The sequence below is a fragment of the Rhinatrema bivittatum genome, chromosome 7, assembly GCF_901001135.1.
Source record: "Rhinatrema bivittatum chromosome 7, aRhiBiv1.1, whole genome shotgun sequence".
Lineage (NCBI taxonomy): Eukaryota > Metazoa > Chordata > Amphibia > Gymnophiona > Rhinatrematidae > Rhinatrema > Rhinatrema bivittatum.
The window spans coordinates 288,951,455-288,971,450 of record NC_042621.1 but is presented as its reverse complement, the minus strand read 5'-3'; the positions used below and the strand labels follow the sequence as shown (position 1 = coordinate 288,971,450).

General features: G+C 39.5%; 1 protein-coding gene across 6 annotated transcripts in view; it reads left to right on the top strand.

Moving 5' to 3' along the window:
- The window catches only part of LOC115095975 (leucine-rich repeat protein SHOC-2), a 147,929-nt gene that overhangs the window by 101,438 nt on the left and 26,495 nt on the right, over positions 1–19,996 (top strand). For all 6 annotated transcript variants that reach the window (XM_029610366.1, XM_029610367.1, XM_029610365.1 and 3 more), the window contains one exon: positions 5,294–5,482. In XM_029610366.1, coding sequence (XP_029466226.1) covers positions 5,294–5,482 — 189 coding nt within the window. The remainder of the gene's footprint in view (positions 1–5,293; positions 5,483–19,996) is intronic.

Below are 19,996 nucleotides of genomic sequence, written 5' to 3'. Positions count from 1 at the left end.
TGCTCCGAATGTTTATAGTTGATGACATGGATTATATTTATTTATTACTCAGCACTTCATTTTTTCTAATTCTCGCATAGATTACATTTTAGTCTGTGCTTTTCTTTTCTCTAAAGTTAGAGCAGTGAAGTTAGGGGTGATGACCATTTCTGATCACGCGCCTCTAACAATAGAAATATCCAAAGGTGAAAGTCCTCTCACATTGCTACAGATGGCGCGTTCCTTCATTTCTTTATCGGTATCTGCAGTTTGTCATTCCTAAATGACAAATGGCAACAGTACTAGAATATTAATAGTTCCTCTGAAAGCGGGCAAAGCTGTTATGCAGGATGAGGCTATTTCTTATCTAGTGCTCAAGAATAAAGAAAGGGATGCTGAAATTTTGCAGATCACCCAAGCTCTACAAGTAGCCAAGAAGCAACATATTCAATCAGGTTTAGAGTCTGATAAAAATACTATAGTTGAATTAAAAAATCAGCTTAATAATTTTCTTTTCCAGAGGGTTAAAAAATGAGTGCAGGGGGTGAAAGTCCGAATGTTTTGATGCGCTAATAAAGCCATTGAAGTGATAACTTAATAATTTGCAGGCCAAATATGATGAATGGGTTTTTTAAAATTGTAAACCACCCTGATATCCTTTGTCTGGAGGATCAAGATATAAATAACAGTAAATAAATATGTAACCAATATACAGTAAATGGGGGGGGGATCTGTTACAGACACTGATAATAGTCCATAAAAATCTGAAAATCAACGTATGCAAAACATTCAGCATTGGATGGTCTTTTTGCTAAATATTTTGAAAACATATGTGTACCTTGTCTGTCTCCTATTCACTGTGGTTTAAACAAGCCCAGCAGTAAACTAGAACTTGATATTGCCATTCAACATTTGACATCTGGAAAAGCCTCAGGATTTAGATGGCTTTTGGTTCAGAATTTTATAGATTGAGGCCAAAATTGCTTGAGTCTTTATTACAAATGTATAATTTATTCCTTGGAACCAAGTTCCTCTTCATCTGAAGATAATCAAGCACTTTTAACTGTCTTTCCTAAGAAGGACAAAGTTAGACAGTTAGCCCATTTCTCTTTTGAATGTTGACATTAAACGTCTCGCTTCTATTGTAGCTGGAAGACTTAGTTATGTAGTTCCAGATTTCGTAGACTTTGTAAAAGGGAGACAAGGTGTTTGCAATATTCCTAAATTGGTGCATGCACGTTGGTCACCTAATTCTAGGACTAGAAATGGCTTGAATGTAAGTCTAGGTGCCAGAAAGGCATTTGATAAAGTCCAATGGCAATATATATATATTTTTTTTTGTATTTTGGAAGAATGTTTTCAAAAGAAACTTTCTCAGGTGGCTGTGGTGGTTGTACTCAAATCCCATTACTCGAATAACGAAATGAGCAGATCTCTCCTTCGTTTGCACTCCAAGGTGGTATACAGTAGGGTTGCACTCTTTCCTCATTGTTGTATGTACTGTCTGCTGAACCCTTGCTATAAAATTGAGAAGCTGTTCTAAACTTCATGGCTTTAATTTTGGTGCAATGTAACAGAAGATTAGTATGTTTGTAGATGATAACACATTGAAATTGTCTGTTCAGTGTGCTGCGGCAGTCAAAAAAGCAAACAGAATGTTAGGAATTATTAGGCAGGGAATGGTTAATAGAACGGAAAATGTCATAATGCCTCTATATCGCTCCATGGTGAAGACCGCACCTTGAATACTGTGTACAATTCTGGTCTCCGCATCTCAAAAAAGATATAGTTGCGATGGAGAAGGTACAGAGAAGGGCAACCAAAATGATAAGGGGAATGGAACAGCTCCCCTATGAGGAAAGATTAAAGAGGTTAGGACTTTTCAGCTTGGAGAAGAGACGGCTGAGGAGGGATATGATAGAGGTCTTTAAAATCATGAGAGGTCTAGAATGGATAAGTGTGAATTCTTTATTTACTTCTTCGGATAATAGGACTAGGGAGCACGCTATGAATAAGCAAGTAGCACACTTAAAGCTAATCGGAGAAAATTATTTTCACTCAACGCACAATTAAGCTCTGCCGTGTGTATGTGCGTGTATATGTATGTATATGTATATATGTGTGTATATGTATATACGCACATACACACGTGTGTGTGTAGATTTGTTTGGAGGAACAATGCACAAAGTATTGGTTATCAAACTTTATTATCTAAAGGTATCCAAATCTAGGTTTTATAATTTATCATTTTAATTTGCATGGGAAAGTATCAACACTGCATCTTGGGGCTTGAGTGTGATGACTCCTCTCTGCCTGGGCTGCTTTGTATTGCTTGAAATCTGATATCTCTCTGCTGTTAAGGCCTGTCCATTATTTATAATGGTGAAGTATGCCTGGATGTTGTTGTTCCTGGTGAGGGGGTCTTCCTTAGTAATTACAGACCTGTTACCTTTAGTTGGAAATGCTGCATTCAAGCCAGGAATGTACAATATGTTACGCGTGGGGGTGGACCCTTGTCCTAGGACAGTGATGGAATGGCTCCTGAAAGGGAGCAGGAGGTAACTGCCCCCAGGGGGCGGAGCACTGGAGGAGACAGAGGCAGTGAAGAGTTTCACCACTGGAAGCCCGAAGTACCCCCGGGAGGAGCCTGTAGGGATCCGGGCCGCTTGGACTTACGTGGGCCTCACAGGGTCTCCTGAGAGAGTCACAGTCCAGCGTGCCCACGGACACAAGGGGAACGCGATCGGGTTCAAAGGTGGAGGCTGGTTGGAACAAAGAGAACCAGAACAGAGTTTGAGATGACAAGGCGAAGAACAGAGCCAGAATCTGGAGATGAGGTCAGGCAGGCAGAGGTCAGTCCGAGGAGTGGTCAGCAAAGCAGGGGTCAGGTACCGAAGGTCAAATGAGGTCGGAGGCAGGCAGCAGGCAGGTCAGGAACAAGCTGAGGTCCTAGGGTACTACCTGGGTAGACAGACGGACGCAGGAACAAGCAGGACGCAGGAACTAGGATACTGGAACAGAACTGGAACAGAAGTATCCTGGAACGAGCGTAGGAACAGGCAGGAACAGAGGCAAATCTTAGAACAAACCAACCTGATTGCCAAGGCAAGGAAACAATGACAGGAACTTCCTTATATTGAGGGATTAATCCTTATATCGAGGAATTCCTTATATCGAGGGCGTGCCGTGGAACTAGGACCCACCCTTGGCCCTACATGAGTCCGGGCAGTCCATGCACGTGGGGGCATGGTAATGCACACCCCCACGTGGGGGCATGGTAATGCAGACGAGAATGAATAGTAACTCAATAATATACCTGGACTTGACCAACATTCTTCAAATAATGATTTTATTTATGAAATGGTAACCGAACTTTATTGGCACCTGTTAGAATGTACAATATCCTACATTTACTTACCTTAGTCTGTGTGCCTATTTGTAAACAGTTGCGATGGTATATAACTTAGCAACAGTATTGAAAAGTTTTTAAAATAAATAAATAAACATGGCAGAGGACGCCGAGCCTCAGCGTGAGGCCTGGCGTGCAGTGGAAGGCCCGGTGACCGCCACCATGGGATGCCGGGGCCTGGCAGGACTGGCAACTACTGCGAGGGAGGTCGTCCTGGGACCCGCTGTGGAACCATGAAGGTGAGCGGGTCGGCCGTGGGCGGGGCGCGTAACATTTATACTACTTCTAACAAATGGCATCTGAAAGGTATTGATATAAGAAGTGGATTTCTCCAGCTGCAACTTAATAGTTTATGGACTTTTCTTCCAGGAACTTGTCCACACTTTTTTTTTTTAAACGCCATTACACTATTAGCTTTCACCATATCCTCTGGCAATGAATTCCAGAGATTAATTATGCGTTGAGTAAAAAAAACCAAATTTCTCTTATCTAGTTTTAAATGTATCACCTAGTAACTTCACTGTGTCCCCTAGTTTTTGTACTCTTTGAAAGAGTAATCAACTGATTAACGTTTACTCATTCTACTCCACTTATTTTATAAACCTATATCCTATCTCCTTGGCATCTCTTTTCCAGGCTGAAGAGTCCCAAGCTCTTTAACCTTTCCTCATAGGGGAATTGTCCCATCCCCTTTTATCATTTTGGTCGCCCTTCTCTGTACCTCTTCTAATTCTTCTATATCTTTTTTGAGATGCGGTGGCCAGAATTGCACACTACTCAAGATGAGATCGCACCATGGAGCGATAGAGAGGCATTATGATATTCTCTGTTTTCTTCTCCATTTCTTTCCTAATAATTCCTAGCATTCTATTAGCTTTCTTGACTGCTACTGCACACTGAGCAGAAGATTTCAATGTATTAACAATAACGCCCAAATCCTTTTCCTAATAGAATGGAGTAAATGGGTATCATAGCTTCTGACCACACTATAAAGTGCAAGATACCTAAGGCTACTTTAACTCAGTTTTTTGCTCTGTATCTATATGACTAATGGATGGGAGGTACTGTTAATTGTACAAAGTGGTTACTAATAAACCGCCTGTTTTGCGAAAAGGCTCTTTTGCTGGAGATATTACGTGGGCTAACTCACTTTCTATAGAATTTTTGAAATTTACACAAATAGCAAGACTGGTTATACTACGGCTTTTGGATTAAAGAAGATCCACCGACATTTTGGTGTGGAAAACTTGAATGGCTGAACGGTTATGATATTGAAATGCTAAATGTCAACGTAAATGTCTGGCCAAGGATTATGTTTTGGCTTCAGAATTGTTTTTGACTAAGGTCTCTATTTAAGATGTCTTTATTTTAACTTTTATTTTTGACCTACCGGCATGGACTGAATTATCTGTCTTGTGTATGTGTTGCTGCTTGTTGCAGTTTTATGTGGATTGAAAGAAAAGAGAATGTTCAGATCATATGATTTGTAATTTTTTATTTCTATTCAGGGTTATTGTATTTATAATTCACTTATATTTTTCTGTTACATCATTCTGATAAAGGAAAAGAGAAAATCACAAAAACCTGTTATTTACTTCAGTTTCCTGGCAGTATTTTTTGTTTGTTAAAAACAATTTATATACCATCTTCCATATCCAAATCACAAAAATTACTTAAGTATTAATAACTGGTGGCTATGGACTATGGTCAACTGAACAAGTCAAAGCAATTCCAGTTTTTACAAATTCTCGTCTCCAAAGAGCTTACGCTCTCTGGTTTGCCCATAGAGAATCTGACAGATATTGGAGAAATTAAGCCATAATTTAGCCAATCTGAAAGAGCACCTGATGTGGGTGATAACTTACTTTTCTGCCCCCTCTCTAAAAGACTTTGATCTCTCTGCAGGGATTACTGTCCAGCCTTGCGAACCTGACCAGCTTAACCCTGGCAAGGAACTGCTTCCAGTCCTATCCTGTGGGTGGCCCGTCGCAGTTCTCCACAATCTACTCTCTCAACATGGAACACAACCGGATCAATAAAATCCCTTTTGGAATTTTCTCCAGAGCTAAAGTGTTAAGTAAGCTGAACATGAAGGTAAGAGATGTTAATTATAAACACCTTTACAAAATGACTCCATGGGGTATCGAGAGCAGTGAGGGAGTGGGATTTGAGTGGGGACAAAACCCTTGATAACGCCTGAGTCTGACGTCCCTGCCCTTCTCTGCCCATCCTAAATGGCAGTGAACGAGATTGGGGCAGGTTCAGACTGGGCTGGGAAAAGGGGACTCCGGCCAAATAATGTAGATTAGTGATTTTGATTCCGGAATGAAATAAGTTCTTCCTTTTTCATTCTAAATTTAAATACATTTCTGAGGAGATGGCCGTGGTTTATTGACATCTCCTCTATTGTAAATATTCCCACTGTTTCTGAATCTACAGTAAGTAACTCAGGCTGGTGTCGTGCTTATCCTCAGAGGGCAGAGATGGATACAATTATAATTGGAAGTAGTTGCTTATACTGAATCATTTTCACCCGACTTAGCATCAAAATGAAAAACCCTGCCCACAGGGTGACTGGTGAGGTTTTGATTTATATAGTCCAGGTTCTGAACTTTAATTTATATTTTTATATTCTCAAAGCTTATTGTTTCTATGAAAAATGTTTCTCTTAGAAATGCATTTCCTCTACCACTATTTATAACTAATTTTAACCTAATTTATTATCTAATATTACTATGTTAACTTTTATATAAACATTGTTATATCTTTATAACTATCCAATTTATTATATTAATTAATCTCAGTTTCATGTAAAGCCTCGTTTCGCTACTTTAATGTTCCATATAAACCGATATGATCCCAACAAATGTCTGTCTATAAAAAATGTTAAAATAAATATTCTATTTTGCTCATAAGTGTACACACCCCTGGCAGAATTTGGAAAATGTGTAGCATTTTAAGAAAACATGAGTAATCAGACAACGCATGTCTTTTTTTTTTTTTTTTTTTAATTTTTAACGTGTTTCAAATTAAACTATTATGAGTCACAGAATAGCACAATCATTTAAACAAACTGTAGCAACAAAGGAAATAATAAAATAGTCCTGTTCAAAAGTTTGCATCCCCTTAGTTCTTAATATCATGTATTGTCCCCTTTTTGCATCAGTGACGGCTTGCAGCCTTTTGTGATAGTTGTGAAAGAGGCCCTTTATTTTCTTATGTGGTAAAGCCTCCAGATCTTGTAAAGTCTTTTGTTGTGTAGCAATGATGTTGAGGTCAGGAGACTGTGTTGGCTACTCCAGAGCCTTCACTTTCTTCTGCTGCATCCACTGAAAGGTAGACTTGGCCTTATGTTTTGGATCATTGCCATGTTGGAAAGTCCAAGTGCATCCCATGCACAGTTTCCTGGCCAATGAATGCAAATTCTTCTCCAATATTTTCTGATAAGATGCATTCATCCAGCCATCAATTTTGACTAAATTCCCTGTGCTGTTGTTTCTCACCCCCCACCCCCAAACAGCAGAGATCCACCTCCATACTTCATAGTAGGGATGATGTGTCATAGACCTTGTTGACTCCTCTCCAAATATAGCATTTATGGTTATGACCATAACGTTCAGTTTTGGTGTTATCACTACACATTTTTTTTTGTTCCAGAAGTCTTGAGGCTTCTCTAGGTGCTGTTCTGGCGTATTGTAAGTAGCCTGTTTGTGGCGTTGGTGCAGCAATGCCTTTTTTCTGGCAACTCTACCATGCAACCCATTTTTGTTCAATATTTCCTTATTGCTGAAACACCCACACCACTTGGCTTCAGAGAAGCCTGTATTTCAGTAGAAGTTGCTTGAGGGTTTTTGTTGCGTACCAACAGTTTCCTGGCAGTTTTGTCTGAAATCGTTCTTGGTCTACCTTGCCGTGGCTTCGAATTAACAGAACCCATACATTTCCACCTATTGATCTGAGTTTGAACAGTACTGATTGGCATTTTCAAGTCTGTGGATATCTTTATATATTCTTTTCCTGATTTATAAAGTTGAACTAGTTTTGCTCGCAGATCCTTTGACAGTTTTTTTTTAATTTCCCCATACCTCAGTAACCATCAAAATCTGTGCAGACTGGGATGAAATGCACAAGGGTTTCTCAAGAACTAAAAAGCTCATTAACTGTTTATACACACACTAATTACAATTCAAGGCCCAGGTGTGGATACCTACCCTTCATTGGAAAATACCACAAAGGATTGTGGATAGGAGAGCAAACACACTAGGTAATCAAAATGAAAAAGAAAAGTGTGCTGCAAAATCTTGATTGTGGTCCATAAACTTGGCAATGGAGGTAATAAAACAAACAACAAAATGCAGTTTGATGTGTACACATCCTAAAGACAATCTTTCCCCTAGATTCATCATTCCGCTATTGCTATTGCCGGCGATAATGTGTGAAACGTTATTGCCCACAGTGCTTCTGGCCCCTCGTTATTCAAAACCCTGCCCAAACTCCTCCCTTTTTATTTTAATTTGAAATTTAAATATTCAAAGCACGATGTGGTAATTATCACGTCTGCTACTGACTGGTAACACACACGATAAGGCACTATCGCGATTTGATGAATGACTCCCTTTATTAGAAACTCAGTCCCCCGACATGGGACCGTCTTTTGCGTGAAATGTATGCCTATCCGCATTCTTCTAGGTGATTTCTTTCCTTTTTCATTTTGGACATTTGTAGTTTCCGGATACCATACTCTCCTTTATATGGATTTCAAATTTTTCATTTTTCTTAAAACTGGTATGACCTTCTTTATCATTTTCTAGGTTTTTCTTTTGACTTGCCTAGTCATTTTTTTTGACTTGTTACCTCTAATGCCTTCTGCTCAACATTAATATTCTAAATTTAATTGAAATTTCATTTCACATATTGTTTATATATATTTTCCCCAACTGCTTTTCCAATAAACTTGGTGTACATGGCATTACATCAGTCTCTTCTCTGATATGGTCTGTACTTCTGTTGCTGTCCCCTGCTGTTATTCCTTATTTTATGGTCTGGTTATTATATCTAATTTTTATTTTTTGTCTCCATTTTAGAATCTGTAAAAGATTGGCTTTTCTTCATAGAGTATCTTTTTAGCACAGATTCTAAAATGGAGACAAAAAATAAAAATTAGATATAATAACCAGACCATACATAAAATGAGGCATAACAGCAGGGGACAACAACAGAAGACAGACCGTATCAGAGAAGAGACTGATGTAATGTCATGTACACCAAGTTTATTGCAAAAGAGGAAAAGCAGTTGGGAAAAATATATATAAACAATATGTGAAATAAAATTTCAATTAAATTTAGAATATTAATGTTGAGCAGAAGGCATTAGAGGTAACAAGTCAAAAAAATGACTAGGCAAGTCAAAAGAAAAACCTAGAAAATGATAAAGAAGGTCATACCAATTTTAAGAAAAATGAAAAATTTGAAATCCATATAAAGGAGAGTATGGTATCCGGAAACTACAAATGTCCAAAATGAAAAAGGAAAGAAATCACCTAGAAGAATGCTGATAGGCATACATATCATGCAAAAGACGGTCCCGTGTCGGGGGACTGAGTTTCTAATAGAGATCGCTGTATACACATCCTAAAGGCAAATTGCCTTTTGTTATTAGGTTTATTACCTCCATTGCCAAGTTTACGGACCATGTACAAGATTATTTTGCCTATCAACATCACAAAACCCACTCCTGTATTAATTTTTATTGTAGTGGCCACAACCCTGCTCCAATCAGTAAATTTAAGGTGAGTAGCAGTGGTTTCATATAATGCTATTGATAGGTACCATCCCGGTTACCCAGTAGATACTTGGGTATAATCATAAACCCACCACTTACCACAAGATGATTTTGCAGCACACTTCTTTTTCATTTTATCTACCCTTCAGTGCCATCTGAACCTGTGTCTGTCAACTTGACTGTATATTAGCCCAAACATTCAAGGGTATGCAAACCTTTGAACAGGACCATTTTTTTAAATCTTATTTTTATAATTATCAGTTATACATTCATAATCAAAATGCATATACAGAAAAGGAGGCTGTATCAATAACCGAGATATGAAGAGATTTCTTCCTTAAATATACATTTAAATCTAAATCTACTCCTAAGTCCACATTATAAGGGGGTGGTGTTCCCAACCTCATTGAAACTTCCAAAATCACAAAGAAAAAAACTGACTAGACTGTTATACAGAGAGGTCTCATAATTGTACGTATATTACAACAAGCATTCTTTACGGTGTTCTCCCAATTATGCAGATGTTTTATTTGCCAAGAAATTCCGTACCTGTTCTGGAGTAAAACATGTGTCCCCCTGATACTTCAGGATACACTTACAAGGAAATGTTATTAAGTAGCATGCTCCCAATTCTAGGACTCTACTCTCAAGATTTAGAAATTATTTTCTCTTCTGTCTCTCTTGACACATCAGGAAATATGCTGATTTTAAATCCCATAACAGTTCTTGTCAGTGGCGAAAATAGTCTCCTAATCCATTCTTTGTCTGATTTGTATGAGGAACGGAACAACCATTGTAGATGGTACTAACAATTCCTCATTCGTTGACGCCAATATTCCAGATACATCGATCAGTGGAGATGCTGGTGTAAGCACTTGGAGGCCCTCTCGGTTTAAGGGACCTTTTCTAAATGGTGGTATAAAACATGCCTTAAATATTGTTGGCAAAGCCTGTTCTGAAATTTTAAGGGTTTGAAGTGCATATTTTTTATAGCATCCTTAGCAGATATCAATGGTTCTTTAGGGAAATTTAGTATCCGTAAAATGTTCCCCCTTATTTAATTTTCCAGCTTTTCCACTTTGTTCATTAGGACTCTTGTTTTCTTTACCCAAACTCATCTGAACGTTATTATTTTCCTGGATCTCCTTCTTTAGAATCACTATAATTTTAAGTTTTTCAGCCATATTCTTTTCTAATTTGTCCACATGCTGTTCCAAACCTTTTTGGGCTTCTAGCACAGGATTTATTTTCCCCTGTAAATTTTAATTTAAAGTTTGACTCGCTTGCCATATTTCTTCCTTTTGTACCTGTACATATTACTCCTTTTGTACCTGTTTTTCACCCACCCACCCTCCCCCCCCCCCGCCCCCTCCCCTGTCTCGACCACCCCTACCCCTCTTTCCACAAGTTTGCTAGTTTTGCTCTGTTTCTGAGCTATGTTTTTAAACACTGTTCCTTGTAAAGGCTCTGCCTACATATCTTTGTTTGTAAGTTATCTGTAAACCGGCACGATGTGCAAACGGTTGCCGGTATATAAAATTAAATAAATAAATAAATAAATAAAGGTAATTCGCTCAGGTCTTACCAGAACCCACGGCTCGGTGCTCCTTGGGTGAACTTCTCCGTCACTTGTTGCCTCTCCCGGCAGGGCTGGTGGTGCAGACAGAATCCCATCTCTTCCGGGTAGGGGCTCCGACGTGGCTGCCGCCAAAACTACGGTCTCGCTTCCTGCTGCTCGCTCTTCCTCCCGGAGTCGCTCTACCAGTCTTGCTTCTGCTGGATTCTCCGGGGGCTACACGCAATATCAGTGATAACGATGTCCGCAATTCATGCAAGGTTCCGGTTTCTTCTTCCTCCCGAGGGCCTTGCCGCGAACCTCCTCCACCCGATTCCACTCCTCTCTGGGTCAGGCGAGCGTCCATCGGCCCGGTAATAGAAATTGCTTGGGGCGCAGTAGATATTTCGCGCTTCCGTGCTGAATGTGGCATAACTCACCACAGAGGAAAGAATGCAGAGAGACAACTCTCGCCAGTAAACAGTCCAGTCGGCCATCTTGGCTCCCCACACTGAACCAGGACCATTTTATTATTTCCTTTATTGCTATGGTTTGTTTAATGATTGTGCTATTCTGTGATGCGTAATAGTTTAATTTGAAGCACATTAAAACGTGCTTTGATCATTCATGTTTTCTTAAAATGCTATTCATCAAAAAAAAAGAATTCCAATTTAAACACAATCACAATACACTGCTATTTTTTGAAAAACATTTAAAAGATCTATACACTATATAAACTACAAATTACCTCATCTTGAATCACTTGTGTAGCACATCTTAAATGTGCATAGATATATTAACAATATAAAACTCAAATTAACCCATGTTCTCACATTCATACTACCGTTCACATACAAACCATTAAAATAACAAGCTTTTACTTCACATAAATGTTTTTTTATATCACTCATAATACAAAAATAATTCCCCAAGATTTCCACAATATGGAAACCGTTGATATACCCCAACAATGGGCCCTATGTTTCATCTGTGTGGCTTTTTCAGGGAGATCTCAATCTGTACATTTTGACAAATGTTCTTAAATTGACCAATAATATTCATTGAAATAAATCCCTCAATTGTTGCTGTTTTGTTGAGGGGGATCGGAATTTGGATTAATTCTCAGCTCCTCATGGGCACAAATTCTCAACTGCTCGATCTAAGTGCAGATTGATTCTCCACTTTTCTTTATGGCGATTGAATTCCCAGCTCCTCAAATTGATAACAATCACTGTATGGGTTTGGTATATTCACTCATCTAAAAACACACAGATAACTTTTTAAACAGTTACCTTGTCTTGCCAACATTAGCTTTTATACCACTGCGTTCTGTAACACTTACCAAACTATTGAACCCATGCATAAGAGCTTCCCCACCACTCAAAATCACTAAATGATGGCGTTGCATGTAAAATGATCCTTCAGATGTATTCACGTGACGTGACTGTACTTTTGAAAGAAGATATACACAATACATGGGAACATATTGAGCATGATCCATATGTGAATTGTCCAAATGGCAAGTAATCATCCGGAAGTCTGGTAAAGTAGATCCCCAATTGATCTCGTAGTGATCTATTTTGAAATGCAAAGATAGGAAATTCTGTGAACCTTCCTCATCATCTAATATATGCCAATGTTTGCATACAATTTTGAAGGGTCATTTTACATGTGACTCGAGCCAGGTTGAATGTGCCATCATTTGTCCTTGCCACCTTATATATATTGGACAAACAATATAAGGACACATATCGGGAACATCTTAGCTGTTTTCGTACTGCTAAGATGCCAGCACCCCTAGTTGAACATTGGCTGACTTGAAATTTTTTTGTGTTATGCCATTTGGAGCTGAGATGCAAGGGTGATATAGCACAGCAATTGATACAGCGTGAACAACTGTTCATCTTTAATTGGGATACTTTGGAACCCAGTAGTTTAAACCGTGAGGTGGAGTGGGTGGCTTTATTTATACATTTAACAATTTATAAGAATACATACTTAGCTTTTTCTAGTTTAGGTTGGACCATTAGATGATCGAGGGGTTAAAGGGGCACTTAGAGAAGATAAGGCCATTGAGGAAAGATTAAACTATTTCTTCAGTGTTTACTGAAGAGGATGTTGGGGAAATACCTGTTCAGGAGAAGGTTTTCATGGGTAATGATTCAGATGGACTGAATCAAATCAAGGTGAACCTGGAAGATGTGGTAGGCCTGATTGGTCCAGGTGATTTCTACTCTCCAGTTTGTCAGATGGTATACACCCCAGGGTTCTGAAGGAACTCAAAAATGAAATTTCAGATCTATTAGTAAAAATTTGTAACCTATCATTAAAATCATCCATTGTTCCTGAAGACTGGAGGATAGCTAATGTAACTCTTTCGTGGATTACAAACTGGTTAAAAGATAGGAAACAGAGTAGGATTAAATGGGCAATTTTCTCAGTGGAAAAAGGTAAACAGTGGAGTGCCTTGGGGATCTGTACTTGGACCAGTGCTTTTCAATTTATATATAAATGATCTGGAAAGGAATACGACGAGTGAGGTTATCAAATTTGCGGATGATACAAAATTATTCAGAGTAGTTAAATCACAAGCGGATTGTGATACGTTACAGGAGGACCTTGCAAGACTGGAAGATTGGGCATCCAAATGGCAGATGAAATTTAATGTGGACAAGTGCAAGGTGTTGCATATAGGGAGAAATAACCCTTGCTGTAGTTACACGATGTTAGGTTCTATATTAGGAGCTACCACCCAGGAAAAAGATCTAGGCATCATAGTGGATAATTCTTTAAAATCGTCGGCTCAGTGTGCTGCAGCAATCAAAAAAGCAAACAGAATGTTAGGAATTATTAGGAAGGGAATGGTGAATAGAACGGAAAATGTCATAATGCCTCTATATCGCTCCATGGTAAGACCGCAGCTTGAATACTTAGACCAGTTCAGAGAAGTGGATTTTATTCTCCCCGCTTGCTACCCTCCAGTTGATAGAGACTGAGGACATGCATTTGTTTCCTTGACCTAATCGCTGGATAAAGGTAAGTGTAGCCTGGGCCCTTGGCAGCAGTCTGTCTTCAGAAGATGGTGGATTGTGGAGGGAGAGTATTTGTGCAGTATCTGCAGAGTCTGGCTGCTTCTAAAGGGGTTAGTCCTTAGCCGACATTGGGGCACCCCCACTAGGCTCGATGCTCTTCTCCCCTGAGGTCCGTATACCCATCCTACCTCTTGACGCCCCTTTAAAAGCAACCAAAAATAGATTAACTCGCTGCTGGAATGCACTGTAGCCGGAGATATGCTGCCTGCGAAGCCAGCTGCATTCCTAACATGGTGGGCTCATTCAGCCCCACACACAATACTAATACAGGGCCTCTTCCTATGGATTCAAACTCTGATCTCAGGCCTTTGGGCTGCTTCGTTCCCACAGGTCAAGGGAAGCAGGCAGCCTCACGAGTGGTATGGGTTGTTGTCGGCCATCTTCAGCACTGCCCTCTGAGGCCGCTGCTCAGGAGAACAGTAACTTCAGTTCTCTCTCTCCTGAGGGGGATGGTACCTGGAAGTGACCCTCGGATGTGGTTACATATCTTGCAGGGTGTATTTTCCCCAGTTTGTAATGATTTTCACCAGGTCTCCGTGCTATGCAGAGGCCTGGTGCGAGTGGTTTATCTCTGATCTTGGGGATTGTCATGGGTTCCATTCTTACTGACTATCATAGCTCTGCTTCAGAACGGCTCTAGATACCTTGGATTTCCTGGCTATCTCCATCTTCTCTGAATCCCTTAGATGATCAGGCATGGATAACCAGTCAGACTCTGGTAATTTATTGGACTCCCTGGAAGACTTGGAGTACTGTTTTTGAGGAACATAAGATATACCATTCTGGGTGAAACAGTCCAAGCCCAGTATCCTGTTTTGAACAGTGGTCAATCCAAGTCACAAGTACATGACAAGTACCGAAGCATTAAATAGATCCCGTGCTACTAATGCCGGCAGCAATCAGTGGCTATTCCCTATTGATTAATAGCAGTTTATAGACTTCTCCAGGAACTTATCCAAACCTTTTCTTAAACCCAGCTACACTAACTCCTTAACCACATCCTCTGGCAATGAATTCCAGAGATTAATTGTGAATTGCGTGAAAAAGAATTCTCTCAGATTTGTTTTAAAGGTGCTACTTTCTAACTTCATTGAGTGCCTCCTAGTCTCCTTGTATTATCCGAAAGAGAGTAAATAACAGATACATTTACCCATTCAAGTCATTTCATGATTTTGTAGACCTCTATCATATCCCCCGTCAGCTGTCTCTTCTCCAAGCTGAATAGTCCTAATCTGAATAGTCCTAATCTTTAGCCTTTCCTCATTCAAGACCCTTTAGCCTTTCCTCATTCAAGACCCTGTCCATCATCCACAAAATCATCTATCATCGATCTACACTCCAACTCAAAATACCACTCGAACTCCACGCTTCCACAAGACCAATCAGATCGGCATACAAAGGATCTCTCCAGGCTCCCCCTAATAAATCCACTAGTCACACCTCCATTCAGAAACGAACCTTGTCCACTGCTGGACCTTATCAATGGAATCTACTTCCCCCAGAACTTCGCCAGGAACAATGCCCTTTCTCTTTCAGAAAGAAACTAAAAACTTGGCTGTTCATTCAAGCCTTCCCTTGAATGGGTCACTCCACAACTAGCGTAGTCTCTCACCCCTCATTTTCACAGTTCCCCACCCCCCCTCCCCTTCTCCTGGATCGTTCCTGCCACAGTTCGATTTACAGAGTAGGCCATTGTCTAAGCTTGTATCTTTCGTCGATTGTTACGTACGTTTCTCTTGTTATAGTTATGTTATGTTAAATTAATACCTTTCGCTCTTAACTCTCCCGTACTGTAAATCCCTGTTCATTGTAACTTTATCTTCTATTTAATTGGTTACCCCTGGTTACGCTGTAAACCGGTACGATAAGACCTTCATCTTGATCATCGGCATATCAAAAGAATTTAAATAAATATCGGAGCAGTTCTATGCCATTTATCATTTTGGTTGCCCTTCTCTTTATTTTCTCCAGTACAATTCTTTCTTTTTTTTTTTTTTTTTTTTGAGATGTGGCGACCAGAATTGTACACAGTATTCAAGCTGCAGTCTCACCATGGAGCGATAGAAAGGCATTATGACATCTTCCATTTTATTTGCCATTCTCTTCCTAAAAATTCCTAACATTGTTTGCTGCTTTGACTGCTGCAGCACACTGAGCCAACGATTTCAATGTATTATCCACTATGATGCCAGATCTTTTTCCTGGGCGGTAGCTCCTAATATGGAACCTAACATCGTGTAACTTCAGCATGGATTATCTTTCCCTCTATACATCACCTTGCACTTGTCCACATTATATTTCATCTGCCATATGGATTCCCAGGTCCTCCTGCAATTTCACAATCCTCTTGTGATTTAACTACTCTGAATATTTTCTCATCTGCAAATTTGATTTCTCATCGTACCCCTTTCTAGATCATTTATAAATATATTAAAAAGCCACCGGTTGGACACCCTTTCTGGACTGGGAAAAATCGGCTACTGATTAGTCTTGTCAACTTGCGATATCTTCCCTCTCAGATATCAGAGACCTAACAGAGTAACTGTACATTCATCAGCAGCGGTATGCTTCATGTGGAAATTGCTTATATGCCATTTTATGGGAACTCATGGTGGGGGGGTGGGCGGCTCTGGGAACGGGGGTGGGGGGGTTGGGTGGGGAATGGGGATGAAGGATGTTTATTACGTTTGAAAATGTTGAAGGACATTATGTTTGCCATTTGCTGTTCTGTTGTTCACATCTGCTTGTCTTTATTTCAACAAAATAAAATATAAATTAAAAAAAAAAGCCACCGGTCCAAGTACAGATCCCTGAGGCACTCCACAGTTTTCCTTCTTCCACTGAGAAAATTGTCCATTTAATCCTACTCTCTGTTTCCTGTCTCTTAACCAGTTTGCAATCCATGAAAGGACATCACTTCCTTTCTCATGATCTTTTAGTTTTCTTAGAAGCCTCTCATGAGGGACTTTGTCAAACGCCTTCTGAAAATCCAAATAGACTACATCTACATGTTCAATTTTACCCACATGCTTGTTCACACCTTCAAAAAAAAAAAGTATCATTTGTGAGGCAAGCCTTCCCTTGTGTAATGGGACACAGCCATGCTGGCTGTGTCCCATTAAACCAAGTCTATATGTTCTGTGATTATATTCTTTAGAATATTTTCCATGATTTTTCCCAGCACTGAAGTCAGGCTCACTGGTCTATAGTTTCCTGGATCACCTCTGGTGCCCTTTTTAAATATTGGGGTTAAATTGGCTACCTTCCCGTCTTCAGGTGCAACAGAATTTAATGATAGGATACAAATTATTTGTAATAAGTCTGAAATTTTACTTTTGAGTTCTTTCAGAACACTGAGATGTAAACCATCTGGTCCAAGTGATTTTGCTACTCTTCAATTTGTCAGTCTGGCCTACTACATCTTCCAGGTTCACCATGATTTTGGTTCAGTTCATCTGAATAATCACCCTTGAAAGCTGTCTCTAGAACCGGTATGTCCCCAACATCCTCATCCGTAATCACTGAAACAAGTCATTTAGTCTTTCTACGATGGCCTTAACTTCCCTAAGTGCCAGCAATAAAATACAAACATCAAATATAACCTTTACAAAAATTATTCTTTTTATACAATTGTATACAAAATGTCTTTATATCAAACCATATTAGATTATGGATATACATTTTTAAAAAAAAGGATAACCACCTAAAACCTTCTGTGGGAAATACTTCCTAATAGATAGGATGACAGTTATAAAAACTAATCTACTATTTTACAATGATCATCCAACAAAAATCCTGTATGGAAGGTCCCAACACTTCAAATTTTGGTTCAGATGAATAATACGATAACTGGCTTGCAATTGGGTCATTTGTTATCGTTAGTGTATTCTCCAGTTCCTTTCTATGCCCAGCTGTGAAGTAGTTAACATTCGACAACGTGGGTGACTGAATTATATCCTCATAAGCAGATTCTTCTATTTTTCTCTACGTCTGGCTGTAAAATTATTATGCACTCAATACTAACATTTCAGCACAAAATGCCTTTGTCAGGGGACTGGATAATTCGTAGGGCTAAGGATATATAAAGAACATTTAATAATTATGGGCACCAAACCTATCACAAAAGAAATATTCAAAATGGAAGATGCTTACATCTGTCAAGCATTCTACTACAAAGCAGTCTCGTTTGTCTTACTCCATCCTTCCAGAGTCTAACTTATTCGAATATCACATCTTCACCTAGCCAACAATGATCAAATGGCACTATTAGTACTTTGAATCGCTGAGACCTGTTGGTCTAAATACTCTGTGACAGACTAATGATTTTCTTCATTAATGAACCTCTACCCCTGATGAAGGTTGGATAAGCGAAACATTGGCCATGTTGGGCTTACTCTGAAGTTTCACATCAAGCTGTTTGGAGACATTTTATATCCTTAAAATTTTTTTTGAAAAAACCATATGCAAACTTGTTTAAGGTGAATGATCGAACTGACTGGGCAGTTCAGTTTCCTTGGACACGCGGACACCTTTAATTTTCACTAGCATTGTGTTTTGTATTGCCGACCAGTTTGACTTATTTTTATGATTTTGAGGCCATATGTGACCTACATTTTAATCTATCTTCCTTGAGTGTGATTTGCACCATCTCTGTTCCAATTTTCACTTTAGTCATTCTTGGGTGTGAAGTTCTGGGGTATAGAACAGGAAGCATTTAGCCAACCTCCGATGTGAACATCATGCAAGCCTCACATTGGTGGCATAAAGAGCTGAAGAATAACTTCAGAAAGAGAGACTTAAAAGTAGGCTGAATTACCCTTTTTAAAGAAGTGAGAAAATAGAAATAAAGTATTTTGGGACAAACTGAGGGGCTCATATTGGAACAAGGGAACTCTGAAAATGCAGTAAAGAAATAAATCTAGAAGTACACTTAATTCTCAGGAATGCTCTCAGATAGCAGGCATCGGGCCCAGGAATTCAGGGGGAGGGAATGACGGGAAGGCGGGGTAGTTTTTCTCTCTCCAGGTCTGCATTATCCTCTCCCTTCCTGGAACAGTGGACAGGGGAGGGAGGGGGATGTACCATGACAGGAGGGGTTTTATTAGAAAGCAGACTAGCGCTTCTCTGCTGTGCGCTCTGTCCACACCATCATCACTCCCTGTCCTTCTGTTTCCTGCATGCTGCTTCTTGGAGCAGAAAGCGAGATCTCCATTAACGATATTTGATTAACCAGCACCACCTCTAAATTCCCCATGCATGTATTTTTATCAGCATACGCCCAAAGGAAATAGTCATGTCTAGATTTGCCCATAATATATATATATATAAATATGAGCCCACAAATTTAATAATGTGCTATTGTAACTTTTATTATTTAACAAGTATACCTTTTATTAAAAAGTAATGTTGTATTAAACAAAGATTCAAATGGAAGTGCATTGAAAATGTGAACTGGTATAGAAAAGAGAATGAAGATACAGCTTGCTATTCCTCGATGACCATAGTGACAATAGAAAGCTTGAGAGGGACAGAGTAACTGAAGGATTACAACCACATCTGGAACCTACGATCAGCCCAAAAGTGTCGTCTGACTGAAAATACCCAGATCCAGAGCCTTCAGAGGAGCGGCACCAGACCTGTGGCACATTCTCCCTCCCACACCTTACAAGCCATAAATGACTACATGGCAATTGCAAGTCAATTATAGATGTTGCTCTTCAGTCCACAAAATACCAACCCCAACAGACTGAACCATTGGGAAAATCCTAAGGGCACTCATGTACCCCGTACATTTAGTGACTGTGTACGTTACATCTCGACCCTTCTAGGTCATTGTTACATACTGAATCCCTGTCTTGGGCTATATAATAATGTAATAACTACCTGTAATCTTACTGTACTCTCACGCTGATCGCTGTATCATGGCATTGTAATCTGCGCTGAAGATGCCAACCAGCCTCGCAAAGCAGAATAGAAATCTAGAATTAAATTTAAACCAAGTTCACCAATGACTTGTTAAATTGTGTGAGCTTTTAAAGTCTTCATGAATCGAGCAGCTTAACATAGAAATGACGGCAGAAGAAGACCAAATGTCCCATCCAGTCTGCCCAGCAAGCTTTCACACTTTTTTTTTTTCTCATACTTATCTGTTACTCTTGGCCCTTATTAGTAACTTTTTG